This window comes from Chlorocebus sabaeus, chromosome 9 (genome assembly GCF_047675955.1).
Source record: "Chlorocebus sabaeus isolate Y175 chromosome 9, mChlSab1.0.hap1, whole genome shotgun sequence".
Lineage (NCBI taxonomy): Eukaryota > Metazoa > Chordata > Mammalia > Primates > Cercopithecidae > Chlorocebus > Chlorocebus sabaeus.
Window position 1 is genome coordinate 104,569,375 of NC_132912.1, and position 23,958 is coordinate 104,593,332.

The 23,958-nt window shown below is 52.8% G+C and overlaps 1 protein-coding gene across 5 annotated transcripts; it reads right to left on the minus strand.

Annotated features, from left to right (window-relative positions):
- Nucleotides 1–4,266: 4,266 nt before the first annotated feature.
- On the minus strand, nt 4,267–23,858 carry KCNIP2 (potassium voltage-gated channel interacting protein 2). 5 transcript variants are annotated; one of them, XM_007963931.3, is made up of 10 exons: nt 23,534–23,858; nt 9,436–9,531; nt 8,173–8,226; nt 7,422–7,546; nt 6,974–7,043; nt 6,736–6,806; nt 6,498–6,605; nt 6,236–6,340; nt 6,038–6,100; nt 4,267–5,749 (listed from the first exon to the last, which is right to left on the minus strand). In XM_007963931.3, exons 1-10 carry the CDS (start codon nt 23,604–23,606, stop codon nt 5,702–5,704), a joined length of 813 nt encoding a protein of 270 aa, XP_007962122.1. In that variant the 5' UTR covers nt 23,607–23,858; the 3' UTR covers nt 4,267–5,701. The 5 variants fall into 5 exon arrangements, with proteins under 5 accessions (XP_007962122.1, XP_007962128.1, XP_007962127.1 ...); XM_007963937.3 differs by having other exon boundaries at nt 8,173–8,271; XM_007963936.3 differs by lacking the exons at nt 8,173–8,226; nt 9,436–9,531 and having other exon boundaries at nt 23,534–23,857.
- Between the last annotated feature and the right edge of the window lie 100 nt (nt 23,859–23,958).

Below are 23,958 nucleotides of genomic sequence, written 5' to 3' on the forward strand. Positions count from 1 at the left end.
AAGTCAGTAGCCACAATTTCTCCTACTTTCCACAGTCCAATCTCATAGGGAAGGTTGGCCCCATTTCTGTGTCCCTCAAATTTGAAGAGTGGTTCTTGCCACATAACTGCTATACACTTTCTCACCATACCACACCTCTCCCCACCCACCCCCAACACCTACAACAGTAAACAGTGCTTAGTAGACCTATGATGAATATTTGTGGAATGAATGAGAGAGGACCCTGCCCTCACAGATTTTATATTCTGTTTGGAGAACCAGACAATAACAAATTCAGTACACACATAGGAACTCACAGTTTGTGGTAAGGGCTATGAAGGGAAGAAACCTACCAACTGCATCAAGGAGCTACTTCAGACGGACAAATAGGAAGGAGTAATTTAGGTGAGTAGTGATAGTAGCTTGGGCTAGGAAACAGCATCAGAGACAGAGAGAGGTGGTGTACCTTTGGTGGTGGAATTGGTGATTGATTAAATGGGGGTGGAGGGAGAATGAAGGAGAGGAAGAAATGAAGACTTCTAAATTTTGACCTGAGCAACTAGATGAATGTTGGTATCATTTACTGAGATGGGAAAGACTGGAAAGGCATGAATCTAAGCTCCATTTTGAACATGTTAAGTTTAACCATTACAGATCCACATTAATATATCAAATAGGCAATTGGACTAGGCACAGTGGCTCATTTCTGTAATCTCAGCACTTTGGGAAGCTGAGACTAGAGGAGGATCACTTGAGCCCAGGAGTTAAAGAGCAACCTGGGCAACATAGTAAGACCCCATCTCTACAAAAAATTAAAACATTAGTGGGGTGTGGGTGGCACACACTTGTAGTCCTAGTTACTCTGGAGGCTGAGGTGGGAGGATCACTGGAGCCCAGGAGTTTGAGGCTGCAGTGAGCTATGATTGCACCACTGTACTCCAGCCTGGATGACAGGAAAAAAAAAAAAAAAAGGCAATTGGATAGATAGGTTTTGGATTTCAGAAGAGAGAGTTCTGGAGATATAAACTTAGGAGCCTCTGCATATCGATGGTGTTTAAAGCCATGGGATTAGGGGTGGTTTGGAAAAGAGGCTTAGGTCTGAGCTGTGGGGCCTAAGATTTAAAACTCAAGTTGAGAAGGATGAGTCTATAAGGGAGGGCTGAGAAAGAGTAGCCAGAAGGGCCAGAGGAAAACCAGGAGAGTAGGAAATACTGGAAGGCAAGAAAGGAGAGTATTTTGAGATGGAGCAGCTGACAACATTCAGAACCCAACCAATGGCCAAGATGAAATAACCTGAAGCTGGCGTGGTGGCTCACACCTGTAATGCCAGCACTTTGGGAGGCTGAGGTGGGTGGATCGCCTGAGATCAGGAGTTTGAGACCAGCCTGACCAATATGGCGAAACCCCATCTCTACTAAAAATATAAAAGTTAGCCGGGCATGGCGGCATGTGCTTATAATCCCAGCTACTCGGAGGCTGAGGCAGGGGAATCGCTTGAACCTGGAAGGCGGAGGTTGCAGTGAGCAGAGATCACTCTCCTGCACTCCAGCCTGGGCAACAATCTGAATGCCAACCTACTGTTTTTTTCTGGATCTCATCTGTAGGCTTGGGCTCTGGGGCACTTCTTAGCTTACTAGCAGTTCTCTGCTTCAATTCCACTAAACTTGAATCTACCTTCGAAAATGGAAACTGGGCCAGGCATGGTGGCTCACATCTGTAATCTCAGCACTTTGGGAGGCGGAGGTGGGCAAATTGCTCGAGCTCAGAAGTTCGAGACCAGCCTGAGCAATGTGGTGAAACTCTGTCTCTACCAAAAATGCAAAAAATTAGCCAGGCATGGTGGTGCACACCTGTGGTCCCAGCTACTTGGGAGCCTGGGGTGGGAGGATCACCTGAACCTGGGAGGTGGAGGTTGCAGTGAGCTGAGATTGTGAGACCCAGTCTCAAACAAAAGAAAAACAAGTGTCTCCATACCTATGTAATTATATACACACATTCACCATGTCCTTTCATCCACTATTATTTACTGAAGGCCTATTATGTGCCAGGCCTCAAGAATAAGATGGTGAAGAAAAAAACCCTAGTCCAGGCACTCAGGGAGCCCTCAGGAACTTACAGTGTATAGGAGAAGACAAGTAAATAATTACCCAAGTAAGTATATGGTTACAAACTGAGAAGTGCCATAAAGGAAAAGCAGAGGGCATCATGAGAGCCTGTCACAGCCTGCACAATCCTTTGCTTGGATTATGCATAACATGCACAGCATCCAACCCTTCACATACAACTCTTTTTTTTTTTTTTTTTTTTTTTTTGAGACAGAGTCTCGCTCTGTCGCCCAGGCTGGAGCGCAGTGGCGCGATCAATCTCAGCTCACTGCCGGCTCTGCCTCCCGGGTTCACACCATTCTCCTGCCTCAACCTCCCAAGTAGCTGGGACTACAGGCGCCCGCCACCACACCTGGCTAATTTTTTGTATTTTTAGTAGAGACAGGGTTTCACCGTGTTAGCCAGGATGGTCTGGATCTCCTGACCTTGCGATCCGCCCGCCTCAGCCTCGCAAAGTGCTGGGATTGCAGGCGTGAGCCACCACACCCAGCCCACATACGACTCTTTTCTGTGCCCAAAGGCCACTGCTGACAGACTTGAGGGATTGAGTCTAGTCTCAGTCCTGCTACAAACTCACTGAGTGACTTTGAGCAAGTCTCCCTTCTCTGAGCCTGCTGCTTCTATAAAATGGAGAGTTAGACTAGATCACATGTTCCTTTTTTTTTTTTTTTTGAGACAGAGTCTCACTTTATTGCCCAGGCTGGAGTGCAGTGGTGCCATCTTGGCTCACTGCAACCTCCGCTTTCCACTTCAGGCAATTCTCTGGCCTCAGCCTCCCAAGCAACTGAGATTACAAGCATGTGCCACCATGCCCAGCTAATTTTGTATTTTTAGTAGAGACTGGGTTTCACTATGTTGGCCAGACTGGTCTTGAACTCCTGACCTCAAGTGATCCACCCACCTCAGCCTTCCAAAGTGCTGGGATTACAGGCATGAGCCGCTGCACTCGCTCTAGATCACAGGTTCTTAACTTAGGACCCCTTAGATGAGCTAAAGGGATACAAAAATGCATGGGAATTCTTGCATTTTTTTTTCTTTCTTCTGGATAATGGGCCCACAGCTTTTATCAGATCTTTATGCTAACGACTCAAAGAAACCCAAGGACCCAAGGAGCAGATGGTTCTTTGATGATATAAGCAGGGAACACAGATGATAAAACAATGGACGCTAAAAGTGAGTTTTTGCTTCTTGGACAACATATCCCTCCCGTTGACTTTGTCATGAGGGAGGAGAAGGCCTGATACTCCGCTATGGATGGTGAAACTTAGTCACCACATAATGGTGACCCAGAGAAAGGAGGAGAGGAACCTACCATTGGTGGGTCCCTCTGCAGGAGCAGAACACAGAAGAAAGAAAGAGTGGGAACACACAAAGTCCGTGTCATCCTTTGTGCCATCTGCCTCATGGTGACCTGCACTGGGTCCACTCCATCTCATTCCCCCATCATTCCTGGCTGGGGTATGGACACAAAAAAATATTTATCTATACTGGAGGCAAGGTTGGAATATTGACACAAAGGAACTTTCATTAGAAACTAAAGGGAGGGGCTGTGCACGGTGGCTCACGCCTGGAACCAGCACTTTGGGATGCACAGGCAGGCAGATCACATGAGGTCAGGAGTTCGAGACCAGCCTGGCCATCATGGTGAAAACTCTGTCTCTACTAAAAATACAAAAATAAGCCGGGCATAGCAGCGCACGCCTGTAATCCCAGCTGTTCGGGAAGCTGACGCAGGAGAACGGCTTGAACCCAGGAAGCGGAGGCTGCAGTAAAGCCGAGATCTGGCCACTGCACTCTAGCCTGGGCGAAAGAGAGAGACTCCATCTCAAAAAAAAAAAAAAAAAAAAAAAAAGAAGAAGAAGAAAAAAAGTAAAGGGAGCCCCCTCAAAAGAAAGCACTTTGAGATTAACTAAAAAGTCTGTAAATTAGAAATCTGTGATTCAACTTATAAGAATGTCAGCTAAAAAACAGCTTGCTTGGCACAGTCTTTGGGACATCAGTGTCCTGTCCTTCCTTCCTTGTCTCCTCTCAGGCTGTGTGGGAGGGAGATTCATGTGGGGGCCTGAGGTTCGGTGGGTTTCCAACCATTCCAGAGCCTATGTCTCAGTCTCATGCCAAGGTATGGCCAACTATGGAAAAGAAAGCCACTTTCTTGGGGATCTAAAAGGCTGCAGGTGCATGAGTTAGGGGTTGTGTAGTATTTGTAGGTGGGAGGGACAAAAGGCAGAGACGGCAGGCTGTGCATAGCCATTGTGTTTTATTAGATCTGGTATAGTTCTTATTTTACAAAATATATAGAAGAGCCCAAAATGCAAAGCAGTCAACAGTCTTCTGATGGGGAAGGGGGCTTTCTGGGGGCCCTCCCCTCAGATTCTGGCCGACTGGGAGGGTAAGCTGAATGGGACGAGCAGGTGTGCTAAGGGATGGCAGCATGGCTGGGGTGCTGACAATGGGGTTGGAACCTGGGTCCTATGGTCCCTGCCCTCTGAGTGTGCTAAGGGGCATCTCTGGGTAGATTGAGTAGAGCAAGAGGAGACTCTAGGGAACTGAGAAGGTTATCTGGGGGGTTGGGGAGAGCCCGGGTTGATTGAAGATCCTAGTGAATGCCCCCACACTGGGTTCAGATGCTATGCCTGCCTCCCTCCTTCCCTCTCCCTTCTAAGGCATCCACTGTGGGGAGTGATAGGCCCCAAGTTCAGGAAGGTCCCAAGTCTATAGAGAACATGGGAAAAAAAAACTCAAGTCATAGCCCTCAAAACAGGGACGATGAGCAGGGAGGGTGGGATGAAACTTTGGCAGGCATCAGCCAGGACATCTGCTATCCACATTCCCCTGCCACAACCACCACCAACACATGCAGGAAGGAAGGAGAGGAAGCAATGCCAGGGATATGCCAGATATCTAGCCCCAGGCTCTCCATGGATATCGAGGAGGGTATGGAAAGTTTCTGGGGCATTTCCAAGGAGACAAGGTCTTCTGCAAAGCCTGGAAACTTATATTTTGATGGCCTGTGGTAGCAGACCTGTGGAACTTGGAGCTATAACCTGGTATGCCTGAGCAATCACATTGTGTCCAGGCCTTTCTATTCTCAACCCCAGCCACCTCCTAGGACCTATCCATTGACTCAGGCCCAAGATTTCTCCCTATACATTCTTGTCCCCCTCCCACAGGGCTCTCAAAGGCTGGTCTGAGAAGCCAGCCAGTGCCAAGAATGGAGCATTCTCTCTGAGAAGGGAGTTTTAGGGGAAATGTTTATGAAGTCAGGGATGGGGGAAGCACCATAGCAGGAGACATCTGTCTAGTGTGTTTCTAGAGTGGGGGTAGGAGGTGGGGAACCACTCAGTTCCTACAGGAGGGGCACTCTCAACACTGGGTGTCAGGCAGGAAGCGGGTGAGAGCTGGTGGGAGTTGGGAACACCCCCCAAGATGCACTCTGCCCACTCTCTGGCCCCTTCAGCTCCAGAGATCTGGACTACTGAATCCCCAAGCTCTTGGATCCCTCCAGCCCCCAGGGAAGCCTAGGACAAGGATAGACCTGGGAAGAGAAGGGTGAGGTCCACCTGGACTAGGGTTAGAGCATGGTCCCCCCAGGAAACACTGACCCCCTCTCCTGGGGGCTAGATGACATTGTCAAAGAGCTGCATGGACCTCATGATGTTCTCATCCTGTGGCCATGGTGTGAGCGACGCAGATTGAAGAGACAGAAAGAGAAGGAGCTTATCAGAGACAGGGAGAGGGACACTGAGTCACAGATGGGGACATTCAAAGGCACAGAGGAAGGAGATGCCCAGAGAGACCTGAGGTAGGGAAGGGGTAAGCCTCCCACAAAGGAATAGGATTGAAATGTGGGGGTGAGGTGGGGAGGTGGTATTCTGCCCAAAGAAGTTTTTCCCTACATTACTAAATCAGGCCTGAGTCCAGGTCAGGGTAATGTAGAGGGCAGGGAGCTGTACCTTTTGACAAGACTCAATGAATTCCTCAATGGTCACCACGCCATCCTTGTTTCTGTCCATCTTCTGCAAGAAGGTGGTCAGGCAGGGAGAACAGGAGGGATGGCAAGAGAGGCAGACAGAAGTCAGGTGAGTTCCCTGCTGGTTCTTGGCCTCCTTCTCTTCACTCCAGGGCCCTCCAGCCTACCCAGTCCCAAGTACCTGGAAGAAGTTCTCCACATGTTCCCTTGGGGCCTCCTCCCGGAGTGCAGGGTATGTGTACTTGCCCATCATGTCATAGATGGACTTCATGATGTCAAGCATTTCCTGTTAGGCCAAGAGAGAAGAGGATGCTTCCTCAGAGCCTCCAGCCTCCCTTGATCCCTTGCTTGTGGGCATATATGGGTCATATTTCCCTCCCATCACCCTCTGCACACCACCCCCATTAGTGCCACAGCCCCCCAGCCCTTCAGTTGCCCTGCACCTCCTTGGTGATGCAGCCGTCCTTGTTGAGGTCATACAAGTTGAAGGCCCAATTAAGCCTGTCATCTACAGTTCCCCGAAGAATCACAGACAAACCAGCCACAAAGTCCTGGGAAGGAGGCAGGAGGGAGCTGTGTCTTCAGGTACTCTTCACCCAACCCCTTCCCTGGGTTTGGCCTGGAGATCCTGGCCCTGAAGTCCAGGAAACAGGCTTCCCTGGCCCACCTCGCCCAGCTCACCTCAAAACTGACCGAGCCATCATGGTTGGTGTCAAAGGCATTGAAGAGAAAAGTGGCATAGGTGCTGGAGTCTGCAGGGTGAGTGTGGAGAAGTTGGCTTCCACACAGGAGAGGACTTCCTCCCTCTATGGAGCTCCCCATACCCCCCATCACCTTGGCATTCCCAGCCCCTCCAGAATCCCTCCCTCCCTCAGCCTAGAGAAGGACAGCTGCTGCCCTTTGCGCCTTGTCCCCTCACCTCCTTGAGGAAAGAACTGGGAGTAAATTTGCTTGAAGTTCTCCTCATTGACAATTCCGCTGGGACATTCCTGGAAGGAGAGAGGGCACCAGGCTGAGGGCAGAGACAAAATCCCCTTCTATTCACCACCCCCACCCTCCATGGCCCAAGACTCCCAGGGAGGGGGATAATCTTCAAGCCTCCAGAGGACTCACCACGTGGCTCATGTGATGGGAGGCAAGACTTCTTTCCCAGTGCACAAATAAAAAACATGGAACGAAACTGACAGTCTACAGGCGCCGCTTCCGTTCCGGCCCCGCCCCAGAACCACCAGCTAGAAGTTCAATCTCAGGGCCTTGCCTCCCTTCCACCCAGCACCTCAAGCATCCAAGCCATGCTTTCTGGGAAGCTGTGGACCGGCTTGGGTCCTCCTGTTCCCACCCTGAGTTTGGCCTCGCCTTGCACTCACGTTCTTGAAGCCCCGGTACAGGACCTGCAACTCCTTGCGCGTGAATTTGGTTTGCTCCTGCAGCTGCTCTAGACCCTCAGGCCGGTGACACACGGTGGACAATTCAAATTCATCCTCCACGCTGTCTGCGGAGCGGTGAGGACAGCTGCGCCTCAGGCCCGGCCTCCGCGACCCATCTTCAAATCACTGACCCATTCACCCCCTCCCCGCCCCCGGTCCCATCCGATGCTAGAGACCAGGCTGCCAGTTCCCTAGGCCCCGAGCCGAGAACACTGAGGCAAGGAGAAAAGATGCTGGCTATCTTCGAGGTCTATCAGCAGTTCAAGGCCTGGCCTGGCCCCAGAGCCGGGGATCCGACTCAGTGCTCGCCCCTGGGCCCTGGATCCCTGTTTGGAGGGGAAGGCCCCCAGCTGCATCTTCGTTTCAGAAAGGGAGGAGTGGGAAAAGCGCGTTCAAGAGGGGGCATCTAAGGGTAGGAGCTCCGGGCCTTCGAGGACCAACTCAGATCCGCCCAGCCCCGGCCTTGCCCCGCCCAACCCCCTCCCCTCGCCCAGCCCAGCCCCATCTATCCCAGCCATGCCTAAGCCATGCCCCGCCCAGCTCAGCCAACCTACATCCAGACCCCACCCCCGACCCCAACTCAGTCCCGCCCCGGCCCCAATATCCAGCCCCCAGGCAAGAGCCCCCCACCCCAAGATGGCAAAGCCGCCCTGCCCCGCCCTGCCCCGCCCCCACCAGGAGCGTAAGTCACCTGGGTCCAGCAGGCGGGGTCTGTGGGGGCGGAGGGAGGCTGGGGCGGCTAATGCTGAAGGGAGCGAACTGTCACCGAGAAAGCGGAAGACCCGGCCAACTGCAGACACACACCTGGCCCCTCACACTCAGAGCAAACCTCACACCCCAGCCCGCGCGAAGGCACACCCAACCAGCACAGACACACATGAAACGGACCCATGCACACAAGCTTGCGGGACTCACGCCTGTCCTTTTCCGACCCACGTGTGGGACCCATCTATGTCCAACACAACAGCACGCTCAAATAACTACAAGGCGGGCCTTTATGGTTTGCAAAATGCAGTATGATCTTATGAGGTAGGCAAGGCCCAACTAAGGAAACGGAGACCTAGAGACAAAGCGAGGTCACTCAACTCGAGATCACTCAGCAGGGGACCAGGCTGGGATAGAAAACCCAAATACCCTGGTGTCTGAAGGAGGGCAGGCACCATCCTCTACACCTGTCACCATCCTGTCGGGGCATAGGCAACACACATCAGAGTTCCAAAATACAGTGGGGAAGGGGGCGGCCGCACGGAGTTGAAGACACTAATCCAGCTAAGCCACATACGGACCCTCACGGTCGCCTGGTCTCGCCACAGCTACACAGGCTCAGGCCTCAGCCTGGTCACACTGGTCACACCCACACTGTCGGGTCCCACAGCTTTGCGGGAGCAGTGACACCCACACACGCTCGGGCCCCGCCCCCAACTGACCACGCCCACACACGCTAGCTTCAGTCGCATATCAGCACGGCAGCCACGCCCCCTTATGCTGCAGCCCAGCCAGCACCCACCCCCCCACCCCCACCACGCTGGTCATGCGCCCCCCAACACACACACGCAGGCCTGGGGCACCCCCCTCCTCCACACGCAGGCCTGGGGCACGTCTCCCCGCCAACACACGCACGGGCCTGGGGCATGCCCTCCACACACACGCAGGGCTGGGGCACACCCCCACACACACACAGGCCTGGAGCACGCTCACACACGCGCACACACACACACAGGCCTGGAGCACGCGCGCACACACACGCAGGCCTGTGGCATGCACCATCCCCACACACGCAGACCTGGGGCACGCCCTCCCCCCCACATACACACATGCAGGCCTGGAGCACGCGCACACACGCAGGCCTGGGGCACACGTGCACACACACGCGTAGGCCTGGGGCACGCACGCACGCACACACACGCACGCACACATCAGGCCCCGCCCCCGGAAGCACATGAGAGGCACTTGCTTTCACTGACTGAGGGCAGGGCTTGGGGCCCGCAGCAAGGCAGCAGCTTGAGGAATCGCTGCTTCAGCGCTTTTTTAGTGGGCCCTGGAGGGTGGCCTGGGAAGAGAGAAGACCCCGGGAAGGTGCATTAACTCCCATTGTCCCTCTGTTCCCTGTCCCCTCCCCACCAAATCAACCCCATCTGGGGATGGGGCTGGGGGAGGAATTAAGGGGGAGGAAAAGAATGGCAAGGGTGGTTGGAATTGGGTTAGGGGAGCCCAGTGGGTCCATAGAGGTGAGGCTTCGGCACTTTGTTTAATGGGACGTGGCGGATGACAGCAAGGCAGCAAGGATGAGGTGGCAGTGGCCTCAGTGTCTTTGCTGACTTAGTACCCTTGGCTCAAGTGCCATGGCTGGACCTCTCAGGATGATGTCCAACTCAAGGATTGCCTGGGTAAGAACACTTCTCTCATACACATACCTATAGTGACAGGCGTGTATAGTGACATGTAGAGCAATACATCACAGTCATGGGTGCCAGTGATAGCTTGATATCCAGTAACTCACACCTGATGGTCTAATATGTATGCTCCAACACACACACACACACACACACACACACACACACACACAATGAACTGCTACTCCTTAAGAAACAAATACAAATGTGACCTAAGTAAAACAGGGTGCACACACATGGAGACCCATACAGGCCATCTCACACACAGCATGATCAAACCACACAAGAACACACAATGCCTCTGGGACATCATGACACGTGAGTCTACAAAGAACACTATGACATTGTGACCTTATAACATTATACCTATCAAGGTTGTCATGACACTTACCCATATCACACTGTGACCTGGGTCCCCATGGCATCCAGATATCTATTTTTCCTGGGTACACCCACTTTTCTTTCCTATAACCCCTCCTCATTCCAAGGCGCCCAGAATCTTTCTGCCAAAGGGCAGGGTTCCTCATCAGCTAACTCATCTACCCTAAACTGCGGCCCCTTCACAGTCTTTTCCAGTATGCTTGCTCTTTGAGGGTGAAATAATAGTAAACTTTGAGGCAATAAGAGATCTTGGAGGGGAGTATTCTGGTCTATTGTGGGGCTATCCAGGGCCCACTGATCATGGCTCCCCTTCCCTTCTTCTCCCCTTATTTCTGCACATTTTCTACAGCTCTAATTGCACCCCCAGAGGACCCTCAGTGTTACTCTGTGTGTGTGTGTGTGTGTGTGTGTGTGTGTCTGTGTGTCTGTGTGCATCCAGATTCCTAGGTCAGAGCCCACTGGATCTGACACAGTGGCTAAAGTTGGCCTCAGTCCATTCCTGGAGGGGTCCAACTTCCTTTAAAGGTTACTCCCTCTCCATATACCCCACCCTCCCAATCCAGGCTTCACCCTTCAGACCAGGCCCCCTTACCAGGAGGTAACTGGGTGAGTAACCACCTCCTCTACTTCAACACATCCTTACCTCCCTCCCACCCCAGAAGCCATGGAGAGGTGGGAGGGAGGTGGTGGGCCAGGCAGGGGGATCGATGGAGGCCTGGCCTCCGGCCCAGGGCTCCATTAGCCTGAACTCTGGTTTCCCGAAGCCGGAATGCGCCTGGAGCCTCCAATGGTGTAGTCGCCCAACTCGGGGTGGCTCTCCTGCCCCCCACCCCAGCCCCCTGTTTCCAAGCCTCTGTCTCCTCTAAAGGTGAGAAAAGAATGGCTGCCTTCAGCCCAAAGCGCCTGGGATTCCCAGATGCCCCCTCTTTCCCCTTTCCCATCTAAAATGAATGGCAAGTTAGAACTCAATCAATTTCACCTTTTCCAGATTGAATGAGAACAAGCTCAGCCCAGCTGTCCCAGTTCATCTAGGTCCAGCTCCCTGTTCCCCACTCCACCCTAATAAATGCAGCAGAGGATGGAGGGTGAGCTAAGAGTTTTCTACTCTTACTGAACCCTAGAGCAGGCAATTCATGCACCTTCTCTTGTTCCCAGCTTCCTTCATATTTTTCCAGTTCTTCCAGGTATCTACCCTGCAGTCCTCCGTCATGGTTCTAGTCTGTCTTCCTGTCCCTGGTGGCACTGGGGAACAGCCATGCTATGGAGTTACACAGTTCTAGCTGTGAAGAGGAGGGGGAGGTCAAAACTCCCAAGGGGGAGGCAGAAGTGCTCTCCTCTCCACCTCAATATTACTCTCCTTACTGACTTTCAGGTGGGGTGGGGAGGGGAGTTGATTTTCCACTCCCAGTGTCTAGGCCCTGGAGACCATTCTGCACTTGGATCCTGATAGGAGCCTGGAGAGGCAAGGGGGCTTGGGAAGTAGGGTCCCTGATCTGATCCACTCCTCAAACCCAATCAGAGCTGGGCTATAAATGTCTCCTTCACAATGTTCACACTCTTCCCTCCAGAACCCACCTCCTCCTAAGCCTTGGGTATGGAGCTGGTATATCCTCAGGAAACTCTGGAAACAGCCACATGCACCACCTGATACCCAAACAGGCTCAGCCACACACTGTGCCACTCAGGCCTGGCCACATCCACCTTCTCACAAAGCCACATGCCCTGTCACTCTCACACATACAGTCACATCCCTGTTCCATACACAGGCTCACAGTTACACACTTTGTACTCTTTCACATACAGGAACACAAAGTCACACCCTGTGTCTCTCACACACTGAGCCCACACACCCCATAAGCTACACTGCATGGATGGAGGTGTGCAGAAGATGCACAGGCACCATGGTGGGTCCCTGATTCCAAAAAGGACCCCCCAGAAATCTGGTGTTATCTCAGGATCCCTAGAACCTCCCTCCTCTACTCCAGACACTCCTTCCCTATCTCCAGACCCCTCCTGGTATCCCCCAGAATCCCCTCACCTCCTCATCTCCACACCCCAGTCCTCCCACACTGCACCCCTCATCACCTCCTGACACCTTGTCCCCCAGATTCCCTCCTCCCTCCATATCTACTCCTCGAGGCCTCCTCTTCACCTCTCCCAGATGTCATATCCCCCAAGCACCCCTACTCACTTCCCAGATCCCTGTCTCATCACTCACCTGCTCATCCCTGCCCCCAGTCATGAAGACAGACAAACACCCTCCCCAGTGCTGTGGGGCAGCTGCCCCACCAGCCAGCAGCTCATTCATGCCAGGACACCTAGATTACCTTCCAAGGAGACAGGCTCAAAGAGGCCAAACTGCTCCAGGACCTTGACAAACAGAGCGAGGACCACGAGCACAGCGACCATCTCCAGCCCTTCCAGGTTCATGGTGGGCCTAGGGCATGGCCCCTACAGGGCCCAGGTTCAGACACGCTGGTTTGCCGCCTCACACCACCTCCCCCTCAGGCTCCCCAGCCTGAGTAGGACTGCCTGCAGCCTCCCTCCCCCTCTTCCTCCTAGGATCTCCTCCCTCTCCCCCATCACCCCGCCTCTGCCCCACAAGCCTCCCAACCACAGCCGCCGCCTCTTCCTCTTTGCAGGGCCACCTCAGCCTTTGAAATGGCACCTCTTCAGGAACCTTTGGTGCAAACAATATGGACCAGGACAGGATAAGATATGGGCCAGAGGAGGGAGGGGGCAGTGACCCGCCTCTGTCCCTGAGGAGTGCTTCCCCTAGACATCCTGTGGCTACTCTGTGCCAAAGGGAGGGGGCAGAGGGAGGAGCTGAGCTTAGGGAGAAGGCAGGGAAGGGCAGTGTGTATGTATGTGAGAAACCACCATCTGCACATGTATAAGTAAGTCAGAATATGTTATGGTGGCTAGGTGTTTTCCTGTGTGTATATTCCTATGTTTGTCAGTATGGGAGTGTGTATGTCTCCTCTTATGTGTGTGCTTACACATGACTGTGCACCTGTCACAGAGGTGTGTTTGGCATACAGTTATGCATTTTGACTCTTGCGTATATGGGTATGTGAGGTATGTGAGCTGGGTGTCTATGGTCTGCATGTGTGGGAGTGTGTTGAAGTATTTGTGAGCGTGCATGGGGAATGAGGTTCCTGTGTTTTAGTAGGGTTGTAGGATGTGGGTCTGAAGTTTGTTAGGTGGATGTGTCGTATAATTTGGAGGGTGGGTCTACCATTGTGTCATTGTATTGGCATGGAATTGTATGAGAATAATGGAGGAGAAGGCAGTCACCTCTCCTGCTAGGAGGATACCAGCAATATCGATTTGGTTGCCATAGAGACTGTGAGGAGGGAAGCACTCTCTTCCCACAGGCCACAGACAGTGAAACTGAGGCCCAAGGGATGGGGGGATAAGATACAGTAGCCTAGGCAGAAAAAGGCCACTTAACCCCATCAGGACTCTCTGGGGAGGGGACTTATTGCAGCTGCCTTTGGGGTCAAGAGACCCAATCTTCTTGGGAGAGGAGGGGGGACTGTGCTGGCTCCTTCTGGCTGGGACTTCATCCAGGAGCAAGCCCTGCCTGCTCCTTAGGAACTGTTATTGAGCTGATGGAGAAGCCCAGCTGCTGTAGGAGGGAAATCTGAACCCTCTAAGGGAGCCACCCCTCCCAGCCAGCATCCCCGGGGTCCCTCCCTCCTCTTCCTTGCCTCTTCTTGGTGGGGTGTGTGTGTGTGTGTATAAAGGGGTGGGGATAGGCCGGGCGCGGTGGCTCAAGCCTGTAATCCCAGCACTTTGGGAGGCCGAGACGGGTGGATCACGAGGTCAGGAGATCGAGACCATCCTGGCTAACACGGTGAAACCCCGTCTCTACTAAAAAATACAAAAAACTAGGCAAGAGAATGGCGTAAACCCGGGAGGCGGAGCTTGCTGTGAGCTGAGATCCGGCCACTGCACTCCAGCCTGGGCGACAGAGCGAGACTCCGTCTCAAAAAAAAAAAAAAAAAAAAAAAAAGGGGGTGGGGATAGGCCTACAGAGCCAATGAGTCACAAGACTAGGGCCTCTGGGTTAGTAACACCATTACTACCGCTGCTGGCTAACAGTGACTAAGCATTGACTATGTAATAGATAAAGCGCTATGTGCTTACAGGCGATGTAACACTGAATTTCACAATAAACCTATGAAGCCTGTACTATTATCCTCATATTACAGGTGGTGAAACTAAGTCAAAGAGAAGATAAGCAAATCTTCAAGATCAGAGCTTCAATTTTAACCCAGTCTGACTCAGCCTTCACTCTAAACCACCACACTACACTGGCTCCCTTCTTGGAAAGCTGTCCCAGCCGAGAGCCCCAATTTAGGGGGACTGGCCCCAGAAAGAGCCGTCCCTCTTGTCCAGCTCTGGGATGACTGTGTCTCAACCCAATTTGTGGGGTGGGGACAAGTCCCTAAGGCCCCAGTCGAGGTTGCCTGATCTGCAGTTCTATACAGCCACCACCGGGGGGCAGGCGTCCAACCTCACACGGTACCATACCCCTTCCTTCTGCCTGACCTGCCCCATCCAGGGAAGGGGTGGGAAGATGACGCTTCACATAGGCTTTTTTTTTTTTTTTTTCTTTCTTTTTTTGAGACAGGGTCTTGCTCTGTCACCCAGACTAAAGTGCGGTGGCGCTAGTGATTCTCGTGCCTCAGCCCCCGAGTAGCTGGGATTACAGGAGTGCACCACCACGCCCACCTGATTTTTATATTTTTAAGTAGGGTTTTGTCATGCTGGCCAGGCTGATCTCGAACTCCTAGCCTGAAGTGATCTGCCCCCGTCGGCCTCCCAAAGTGCTGGAATTCCAGGCGTGTGCCACCGCTTCAAATAGGCTTGGCCTATTCCACTCCTTTCCCCTAGGAAAAAGTCTATTCAGGGACTGCTTGCCATTTGTCACATCTTAGAGGTTACTGATTTACAGATGAAACCAGCAAATACCTCCCTATGACTGTCCAACTTCCACCCCTGGCATTTAACATTCTTCCCTCTACCCTCATCAGGGTACTTTTGTTTCAGCCAGTTTGGCTTCCTCACTGTAGCTCAAACACACCAAACTCTGTCCTATTTCTGTGTTTTTGCTCTTACCATCTCTGTCAGAGCTGCCCTCCCTTCTGCTTTTCCTCTTACCTATCTGTTAGAGGCAGCTTAAATTCCCTTCCCTTCAGAGCGTCCAGCCTTCAGTGGTCTACCAGTAACCTGTCGTTGCAGTCCTCAAAATTCAGCAGGGAATTCTGTAATGTTATCAGTGGGAACAGTAAAAGGTGTTGTTGTAGCATAGTAAGTGATAGGGTGGACTAGGGTGCCAGACTCCCTGGTTTCAAATCCCAGCTTTGCAACTTGCAATAACTGGATGGGCTCTCAACCTCTGTATGCCTGTTTCCCAACCCATATGGTTGCTGAGGAGGTGAAAATAAAATAATATATGGACAGTTGTTAGAATAACACCTAGCACAGGCCAGGCACAGTGGCTCACGTCTGAAATCCCAGCACTTTGGGAGGCCGAGGCAGGAGGATCACTTGAGGTCAGGAGTTCAAGAACATCCTGGCCAACATGGTGAAACTTTGTCTCTACTATAAATACAAAACTTAGCCAGAGATGGTGGCACACATGCTTGTAATCCCAGCTACTCGAGAGGCTGAGGCAGGATAATCGCTTGAGCTCGGGAAGCAGGGGTTACAGTAAGCTGAGATCATGCCACTGCACTCCAGCATGTGTGACAGAGCAAGACTCCACCTCAGGAAAAAAAAAAAAGAAAAAAGAGTAATACTTAGCACACAGTAACTACTGAATAAGTGAATAAGTGTCTGCCACCATTATTATTAACAGCATAACACTCCCCCTTACATTTCTATAGCTCTTAATAGTTCATAAAGCATTTCCACAAAGACTATTATCTCGATGGCTTCTCATAACAACCCCATGAGATGGACAGTGAATAGTATTGTACCCATTTTACTAGTGAGGTAAATGAGGTACAGAGAGGTAAAGGGCCTTGCTTGAGGTCACCAAACTAACAGGATATGAAGCAGAGATTTGAACCCAGATTTCTCTGTGTCAGTCTTGTTTCCTCAAATACATTCCAACCTCCTGGGAGAGCAAAGATGTTAAAAGAAAAACACACAAACAAAAAAAACCTGGACTTACACAAAGTGAGTGCCAGGCTCTGAGCTAGTGCTTGTGCAATGAAGGTGAACCAAATATGCTCTCACTGGGTAGGGAGAGACAGCCCCACTGAGAGAACTCTAAGGAATCTACTCATTCAAAAAATATTTGTAGGATGCCTATAGGTGATAGGAGCTGTTATAGGCAGGTTATGAAATTAGTTATAGCAAAAGCTTCTTAACTGGGAGGTCAGGCATGGTGGGTGGCTCACGCCTGTAATCCTAGCACTTGGGAGGCTGAGGAGGTTGGATCATGAGTCCCAGACCAGCCTGGGCAACATGGCGAAACTCCACTTCTATAAAAAATTAGCTTGGGCTGGGTGAGGTGGCTCATGCCTGTAATCCTAGCACTCTGGGAGGTCGAGGCAGGTGGATCACGAGGTCAGGAGTTCGAGACCAGCCTGGCCAAAATGGTGAAACCCCATCTCTACCAAAAATACAAAAATTAGCCGGGCGTGGTGGGGAGGCTGAGTCTGGAGAATTGCTTGAACCTGGGAGGCGGAGGTTGCAGTGAGCCGAGATCACGCCACTGCACTCCAGCCTGGGCAACAGAGCGAGACTCTTTCTCAAAAAAAAAAAAAAAAAATCAGCCTGACATGGTGGCGCATACCTACAGTCCCAGCTACTTGGGAGGCTGAGGTGGGAGTTCAAGGCTACAGTGAGCCATGATCATGCCACTGTACTTCAGCCTAGATGACAAAGTGAGACCCCATCTCAAACAAATAAACAGAGATAATATTTATCCAATATTTATTTCGTGTCCTCAATACTTTACATGTAGTATCTCACTTAGTCCTCATAATAAACCTGAGAGGTAGGATCTATTATTCCTGTTTTTACAGCTGACATGGTCAGAGTGAGTGGTAGTATACCTATCTTGCAGATGAAGGAATTGAAGCTCCCCGCCATTATAAGCTCCCTGCTTATCTTGGGAAAAAAGAGTGATCTTTTTCCCAAGATAACAGCTGACATGCTAATAAAGAATGAGTTTGGCTGGGCGCACTGGCTCACGCCTATAATCCCAACACTTTGGGAGGCCGAGGCGGATCACAAAGTCAGGAGTTCAAGACCAGCCTGACAAACATGGTGAAACCCCGTCTCTACTAAAAATATAAAAATTAGCCAAGCGTGGTGGCGCTTGCCTGTAATCCCAGCTACTCGGGAGGCTGAGGCAGGAGAATTGCTTGAACCCGGGAGGCGGAGGATGCAGTGAGCCAAGATCACGCCACTTCACTCCAGTCTGACTGACAGAGCAAAACTCTGTCAATAATAATAATAATAATAATAATAATAGTGAGTTTAACCAGAGTCAGTGATTTGTCAGCTCCCTCAGGCAGTCTCTCTAGTATGTGTGGGGTGTCAAGGAATCCTAGGGCCTACAGCTTAGTTTAGGTAAGGGAGTTATGGGTAATAAAATTAAAAAGGGTCAGATTCCATGAAATCTTGAATGCCAAGCCAGACTATTTGAATGGAAAGGGGCCCCACAACAGCACCTCCTTGCTCCCTGCTGCTGATAACTTGCAGTCAGTTGCCCTGGCCCTGGCCCCTCCTTTTCCTAATTCCCACTCTCAACTCTCAGAGACCTTGACCCAACCCCGCCAGGACTCATGGTCCTAGATCAGCCAGGCATCCTGTGGCCGAGTCTGTCAGGAGTGAAAGAGCGAGTTGTTTTCCAGGCTCTCTCTTCTCCCCACTCAGAGAATTCTCAAGTCTTCGGGTTCTGTGAGAAACTTGCCAGATCCGTCCTCCCCAAGCATCCCTGTGCCACGAATTTAGCTCTTCACTCAAAGTAAAATCTCAATGGAAGCAATTTGGCAGAGTGGGAACTCAAGGGAAAACTATCTCGAGGCATGAGGTGGGCCTTCCCCATATCCCTCATGTCTTACCACAGAGATATTCGTATCATTTAGTTATTTATCTCCCCCAGTTCAAATGTGAGTAACACCGCCTTGTGGGGGAACCCACTCTATGCAACTGTCCCACCTTCCACAGTCTACCTTTGTCCCACCCCCACTGCCACTGTTAACCCGGCCAGTGAGGACCTCAAAGCCCTTCTCTCAGTCCCCCAGACCCACACCATTCCCAGCTAGGCCAAAGACACTGCAGCCCCCAGTTGCATTGGGTGATTAATGACCTCCCTAGACATTGGGGCTATTTTAGGTCCTGGAAGTCATGCCTACAATGACTGAGAGCTGGCCCTGCCTGGCTCCAGCCATCTGTCACTGGAGACAGGCCCAAGCAGGGGGCTTGGAGGTTATATGCTCCCCAGAAGATTTCCAGGTATGGTTCTGGCTCAGGACCATCCATCTACCCTCCTTTTGGGGGATAGATGGCAAGGAGAAGCCACAGGCCCTACCTATACTCCAGGGGCTCAAGTGGATACCCATGGAGAGAGCCAGAAAATGACAGATCTCAGAATGCCACAGGACCAGGTTGTTTTGGTCTGTTTGAGGCCAGGTGCAGAGGGGATGTTGGGTTCTGTGGGCCCTGCCCAAGCAGTCATAAGGAAACACACCTCAGCAGTGCCATGGGATACACACAATCCACACCTCATACACTCCACAAATCTCACACCAAGGTACAACCTCACAAAGGCTACACAACTAACTTAGAGACTCAGGAACCCTCAACCCAATCCTAAAGTACAGAACTCCAGGTACACACAGTCTCAGTGTCACAGAATCCCAGTGATCACAACCCCACGGAGACACAGACTGAGCCATGCATAGCCCAGTGATGCACAACTTAGTAATGCACAATCCCATTAATATACACTCCAAGAGAGAGAGAAAACAGAGACACACAATCCTTAAGCCACACAAGTCTACCCATCCCACATCATGCATGAACTCACTAGCTGAGTTCATGTCGGTCTAGGCCCATCTCAGGGTTTTTTCCTTCTGGACACTGACCCTTCATCTTAAGACCCCTTCAGCCAAGAAATGCAGGAAATAGCTGAACCTTTTCCCTGATCTGCCGCAAGCCTCCTCCTTTCATCCCTGGGAGGCGCCCTGCTCCTCACTTGAGGCCCCCTCCACTGCCTTCAGTGAGAAGCCCTGCCCCCTCCACCATTGTGAGGGACCTCGATGCCCCTCTCCTTTGAAGACAGCGCTTTGAAGAGCGCTGTCTTCCTCCTACTCTGTAAGGAGGACCATCCCCTGCTCCACTTCTGTCCGGGATCTTGCCTGGGAAGCTCTTTTCTTGGAGGGATGTTGCTCCCTCCATCTATGTGAGGGGCCCTTCCCTCCCTACCTCTGCGGAGCTCCTACCCCACTTCGCTCACTTTTTGAAGGATCCTGCCCCTCCCTTCCCTTCCTCATACCTGGAGACAGCGACCCAGTCACCAGCTGGTAGAGAGATCGCGCTGCCTGCCCCAGCGGGCTCCGGCACCTGCGAGGGCATCGGTTCATGGTGTGGCGGAGAGCTCTGCGTCCAAGCTCCGCCCCCAGGGCCCGGGGCGGTCCGGTCTCCGCCCTCACCCAAGTGGGCCCTGCGTGGGCGGCGCGGGAGGGCCGGCCCGGCAGGCATAGGATCGAAACCCTGGAGACTTCCCATGTGCTCCTGGCCGCCTGAGAGGAGCTCACCCTGGCCCCATCATGTGAAGCATCCGCCCCCAAAGTTCCTGGACTAGGGGGGCAGGGAGGGGTGGCGCGGACTCAGCCTTCTCAGGGAGCATTTTTCTGGGTTCTGGCGGGGAGGCCAGGCAAGTACATACGGGTTTTGAGAAAAGAGCTGAATGGGGAATGAACCGTATCTTTTATTGCCTCCTTTCAGCCCCCCTTTCTCCGCCTGTCGCACTCCTCCCCGCACCCTGCACCCTGCCCCCACCATTTTGGCATAAAGAGCCGAAGGAGTAAGAGGACAGAGTTGTCATGGCAACTCCCCACACTTCCACACTTTCTGGACCAATGGAAGACAAGACAGGAGGAAGGAGAGGAGGCCAGTGTATTGAGGTGGCAAAGAAGAGGCGGCAGAGTTGTGTCCCACTGTTTTCTGTCTCCCGGCTCCAAATTCCTTGCTCTCACAACTGTTTCTATTTGCGTTTGTCTCGGTGCGGCAGGTTTACAGACTCTACCACCATACGCTGGCTACAGCCGAATGCTTCGAGAAGAGCCCCACTCCCACCCCCTCACTTCGGTCCCACTGCACCCCTTTCCCGGACTCTGGACTCATCCCTATCAGGTTACACTCCAAGTAAACCCTTCCAGGACCCTCTAACGCCTTCAAATTCCTGGGAAAGCCTACGGGAGAGATATAGTCCCGCTCCTTCGACTGGGATCCCGCATGTTTGTTTGAAAACCATACTTTTAAGTGGTGGGAATGACCTCCTAACTCTGGGCAAATCTTATCCACTTGACGGCGACCACCCCATCGCGAAGCAGCTCCGTGCGCATGGCTCCTCGCAGCCACACGGGGGCACCCCCGCCCCGGGAACAATACTCAGGGCCGGAGGGACTCCAAGGAGAGATCCCAGTTCGGGGACCGAGCTCAGGATTGGCCAGTCAGGCTCCAACCCTCTCCGCATCTTCTCTTGGCCTTTCTCTCTTCCACTCAGACAGGGCCGCCGCTAAACGTAGCCTTTCCCCTCGGAACCGCACTGCCCAGCGGCCCCACTGGGCTGGGAAGACCCGAGGGATTAGACAGGGGTCGGGTGGGGCTCGGACTGTGTTTTGTTTTGTTTTCCTAAAGAGTCTCCCAGCTCCGTTTTGAGCTTTGGGTTGGGAGTGGGGAAGCAAAACGGTCGGAGGTACCCAGGATGCCCTGAGGTGTAACTTTCCAGCTGCCTCCCTGCAAGCCTGATGGGACAGGATGACGGGAGCTGGAGACTACCCTAAATCTGATCCCAGGAATCCCACCTGCAGGCAAGGGAAAGCGAGGCCTGGCGCGCGCTTCAGCACCGCGGACAACGACTCCCCTTCGTGCTTCAGCTTAGGCATCTCGCAACACTCAGCGCCTGGCGCCGCCCGCCCGCCCGCCCGCCCGCCCAGAGTCTTCGTTAACACTGGCGTCCCAACCTGATTTGTTTCCCACTATAAAATAAGCCGCCCTTAGAGATGAGAGCTCCTGGTAGTCCTATGTCTACTTTCCAAGTCCTGTGTGGAGCTAGGCTGCTGTAGACCCGTACCACGATTCTTGACGCTTGTCAACATTTGACCTTTCCATTTTCCTTGGGAGGCAGGTAGGCAGCCAGGAAGTAACATTCTCTTTTACAGATGAGAAAGGTGAGGCCAAGAAAACAAAAGTCACATAGTTGGTACACTTCTATTCCTGACTGACCTGAGGCAGGGCATCTCCAAATACAAATGCTTCCGCCACCCAGTCTCATTCAAATAGCTAAGTGCGGAAGGGATGGTTTCATTAAGCGGGAGAACCCCTTAAAGCTGGAAGCAAACACTGACTTAATGTGATGGTATTGAAGGCCCCTAGGCCCTTACTACCCTCAAGAATTCTAAGATGGAGGTGGAAACAGAATTCATGGAAGTGCTGGACAGCGGGCCCTTTGGATTCCATCCAGCTCTGAGGGGCATCTGGCATGCTCTCTCATCTGGGGCCAGCCTGAGTGGCTCCCCTGATCCTGACTAGGGCCTTCCCAGGAACAGTGACGGGGGGTGGGGGGAGGCACATGTTCAAGGCACCTCATCCTAGTCCCCTCCCCCTTCCCAGGTCTCAATCTCACTCCCCTCAGGAAGGACAAGGATCATGGCTTCCCTCCACCTCCCCAGCTTTGTTTTGGCCTCAGGGAGACAGCCTCCCTCCTCCCACTCTGCTGGCTTTCTAGAGCAGGCTGCACAATGAGAGACACAAACACACACATGGAAATGTACGCAGGGTGACACAGTCACCTACACAAACACATGGCTCTTCCTACCAAACCCAGGAACATGCACATGCACAGATGTCCTGGTCTCACATACCTCCCCATGTGGGAAAGAGAGGATGCCCAGGCAGCCAAGTGGTTTGGGGGGACATACAGGACATCACATGGAACTTCCCAAGCCTAGAGCTTCTAGCTCTGGCTCTGGAGAAGAAGCAAGAGGATGTGTTTTCCTGGGGTTTGAGTGAAGTTCTGAAAGGTTTGTTGGGGGTTGAAGGATTCAGTTGTAAGAATAATCTGAGTACATGATTTGGTGTGGGAAGAGAGGGCTGACCCAGCACTAACTAAAGCCTTCCTACAGGGGCTAGGTGCTAGAGCCATAAGGTCTCTTGGAAACCAGGCTGGGCAGCTGAACACTTAGAGTCCCTCCTTGGGTCCACCTGGGCTATTTGCGGAAAACTTGGTGAAGCAGTGGGGTGTACTAAAGACCCCTATCTGTACCAGGAAGCCGGAGAGGCAGCAAGGATGAGACACGTCATGGACACTCACAGAGCCCTGCTGCAGACATCACCACATGAAAGTACACAACTAGCACCAAACACTAATCTCACAATGACAAAACACAACACAACCTACTTTAACAAATGCTTGCCCAGAGGGCTTATGGTCATGAAGTCTACAAAGAGACAAGCCACCCTAAAGTGGAGCCCTGACACACTCTGGTAGTTACACACCACTTCATACAGAATTACACACTCAAAACACATCATTGCACATATAACAGAGACACATGGTCAAAACAACTTCATCAGTACAACCAGGGTCCTATGCAACCTCAAATATCTGACGAGACCATACAGTTGCACTGCCACATACAATCACACTCACCCTAGCTGTCACCAAGCCCAGGGCACATGGCAACCAGCTGTGGGAGGCGCGCGCGCGCACACACACACACACACACACACACACACAGAATGACAGGCACTCACGCACGTAACACCTCCCACTCCAGACACCCTCCCAGCCCTGTGTCACATACGCCCACACCTGCTGCCTCTCCACACCTGCCTCCTCTGTTCCTCCCCAACCCCTGCGGGACCCAAGGCTTTGAACCCCAGTGTCCTGCCGCCCAGACCTGCCAGAAGAGTGCCTGGGAATGGGGCAGAGTGTGGGTGCGGGCCAGGTCGGGGTCGGAGAGACGGAAGGGTGTGGAGGAAGCCACCCTCCCTCCCGCGACCCCCACGTCACTGACTCACCCGTGAGCTGGTCGTAGGATCCGTCCAGGTCTCGGGAATCGGACAAACTCTCCTTGCGGCCCTGGCCCCGCATGGCCCCCGGCGCCCCGCTCCCGCCCGGTCCGTGGGAGGGGGCGCCGGGTGGCCGGGATAGGGCGCTCACACGGCGCCCCCTGGCGGCCTAGTGCACTGTCGGGGCTGGGGGAGTTCGGGTTGAGGCTGTCTGAGAAAGGGCCCGGGGTCTGAGGTCTACCCGGGGGTCCTGGAGCAGGAGAGGGAACACTAGGCAGCAGGTGAGCGCAGAGCCGGAGGCAGAGCGGAGCTGAGCGCGGAGCCGAGCCAAGCCGCCTCTCTCCTCCCGCCCCCTCCCCGCGGCTGTCACCGCCGCCTCCCCCCTTTGGCGCTGCCGGGATTGGCTCCCCCTGCCCCCGCCCCCACCCTTGCAG

Coding starts and splice junctions, on each gene's coding strand:
- KCNIP2 (XM_007963937.3), bottom strand. CDS start 23,606: ATGCGGGGCCAGGGCCGCAAGGAGAGTTTGTCCGATTCCCGAGACCTG. Junction 7,044..7,421: donor TGTACCGGGGCTTCAAGAAC/GTGAGTGCAAGG, acceptor CTCTCCTTCCAG/GAATGTCCCAGCGGAATTGT. Junction 6,101..6,235: donor ATGTGGAGAACTTCTTCCAG/GTACTTGGGACT, acceptor ACCTTCTTGCAG/AAGATGGACAGAAACAAGGA.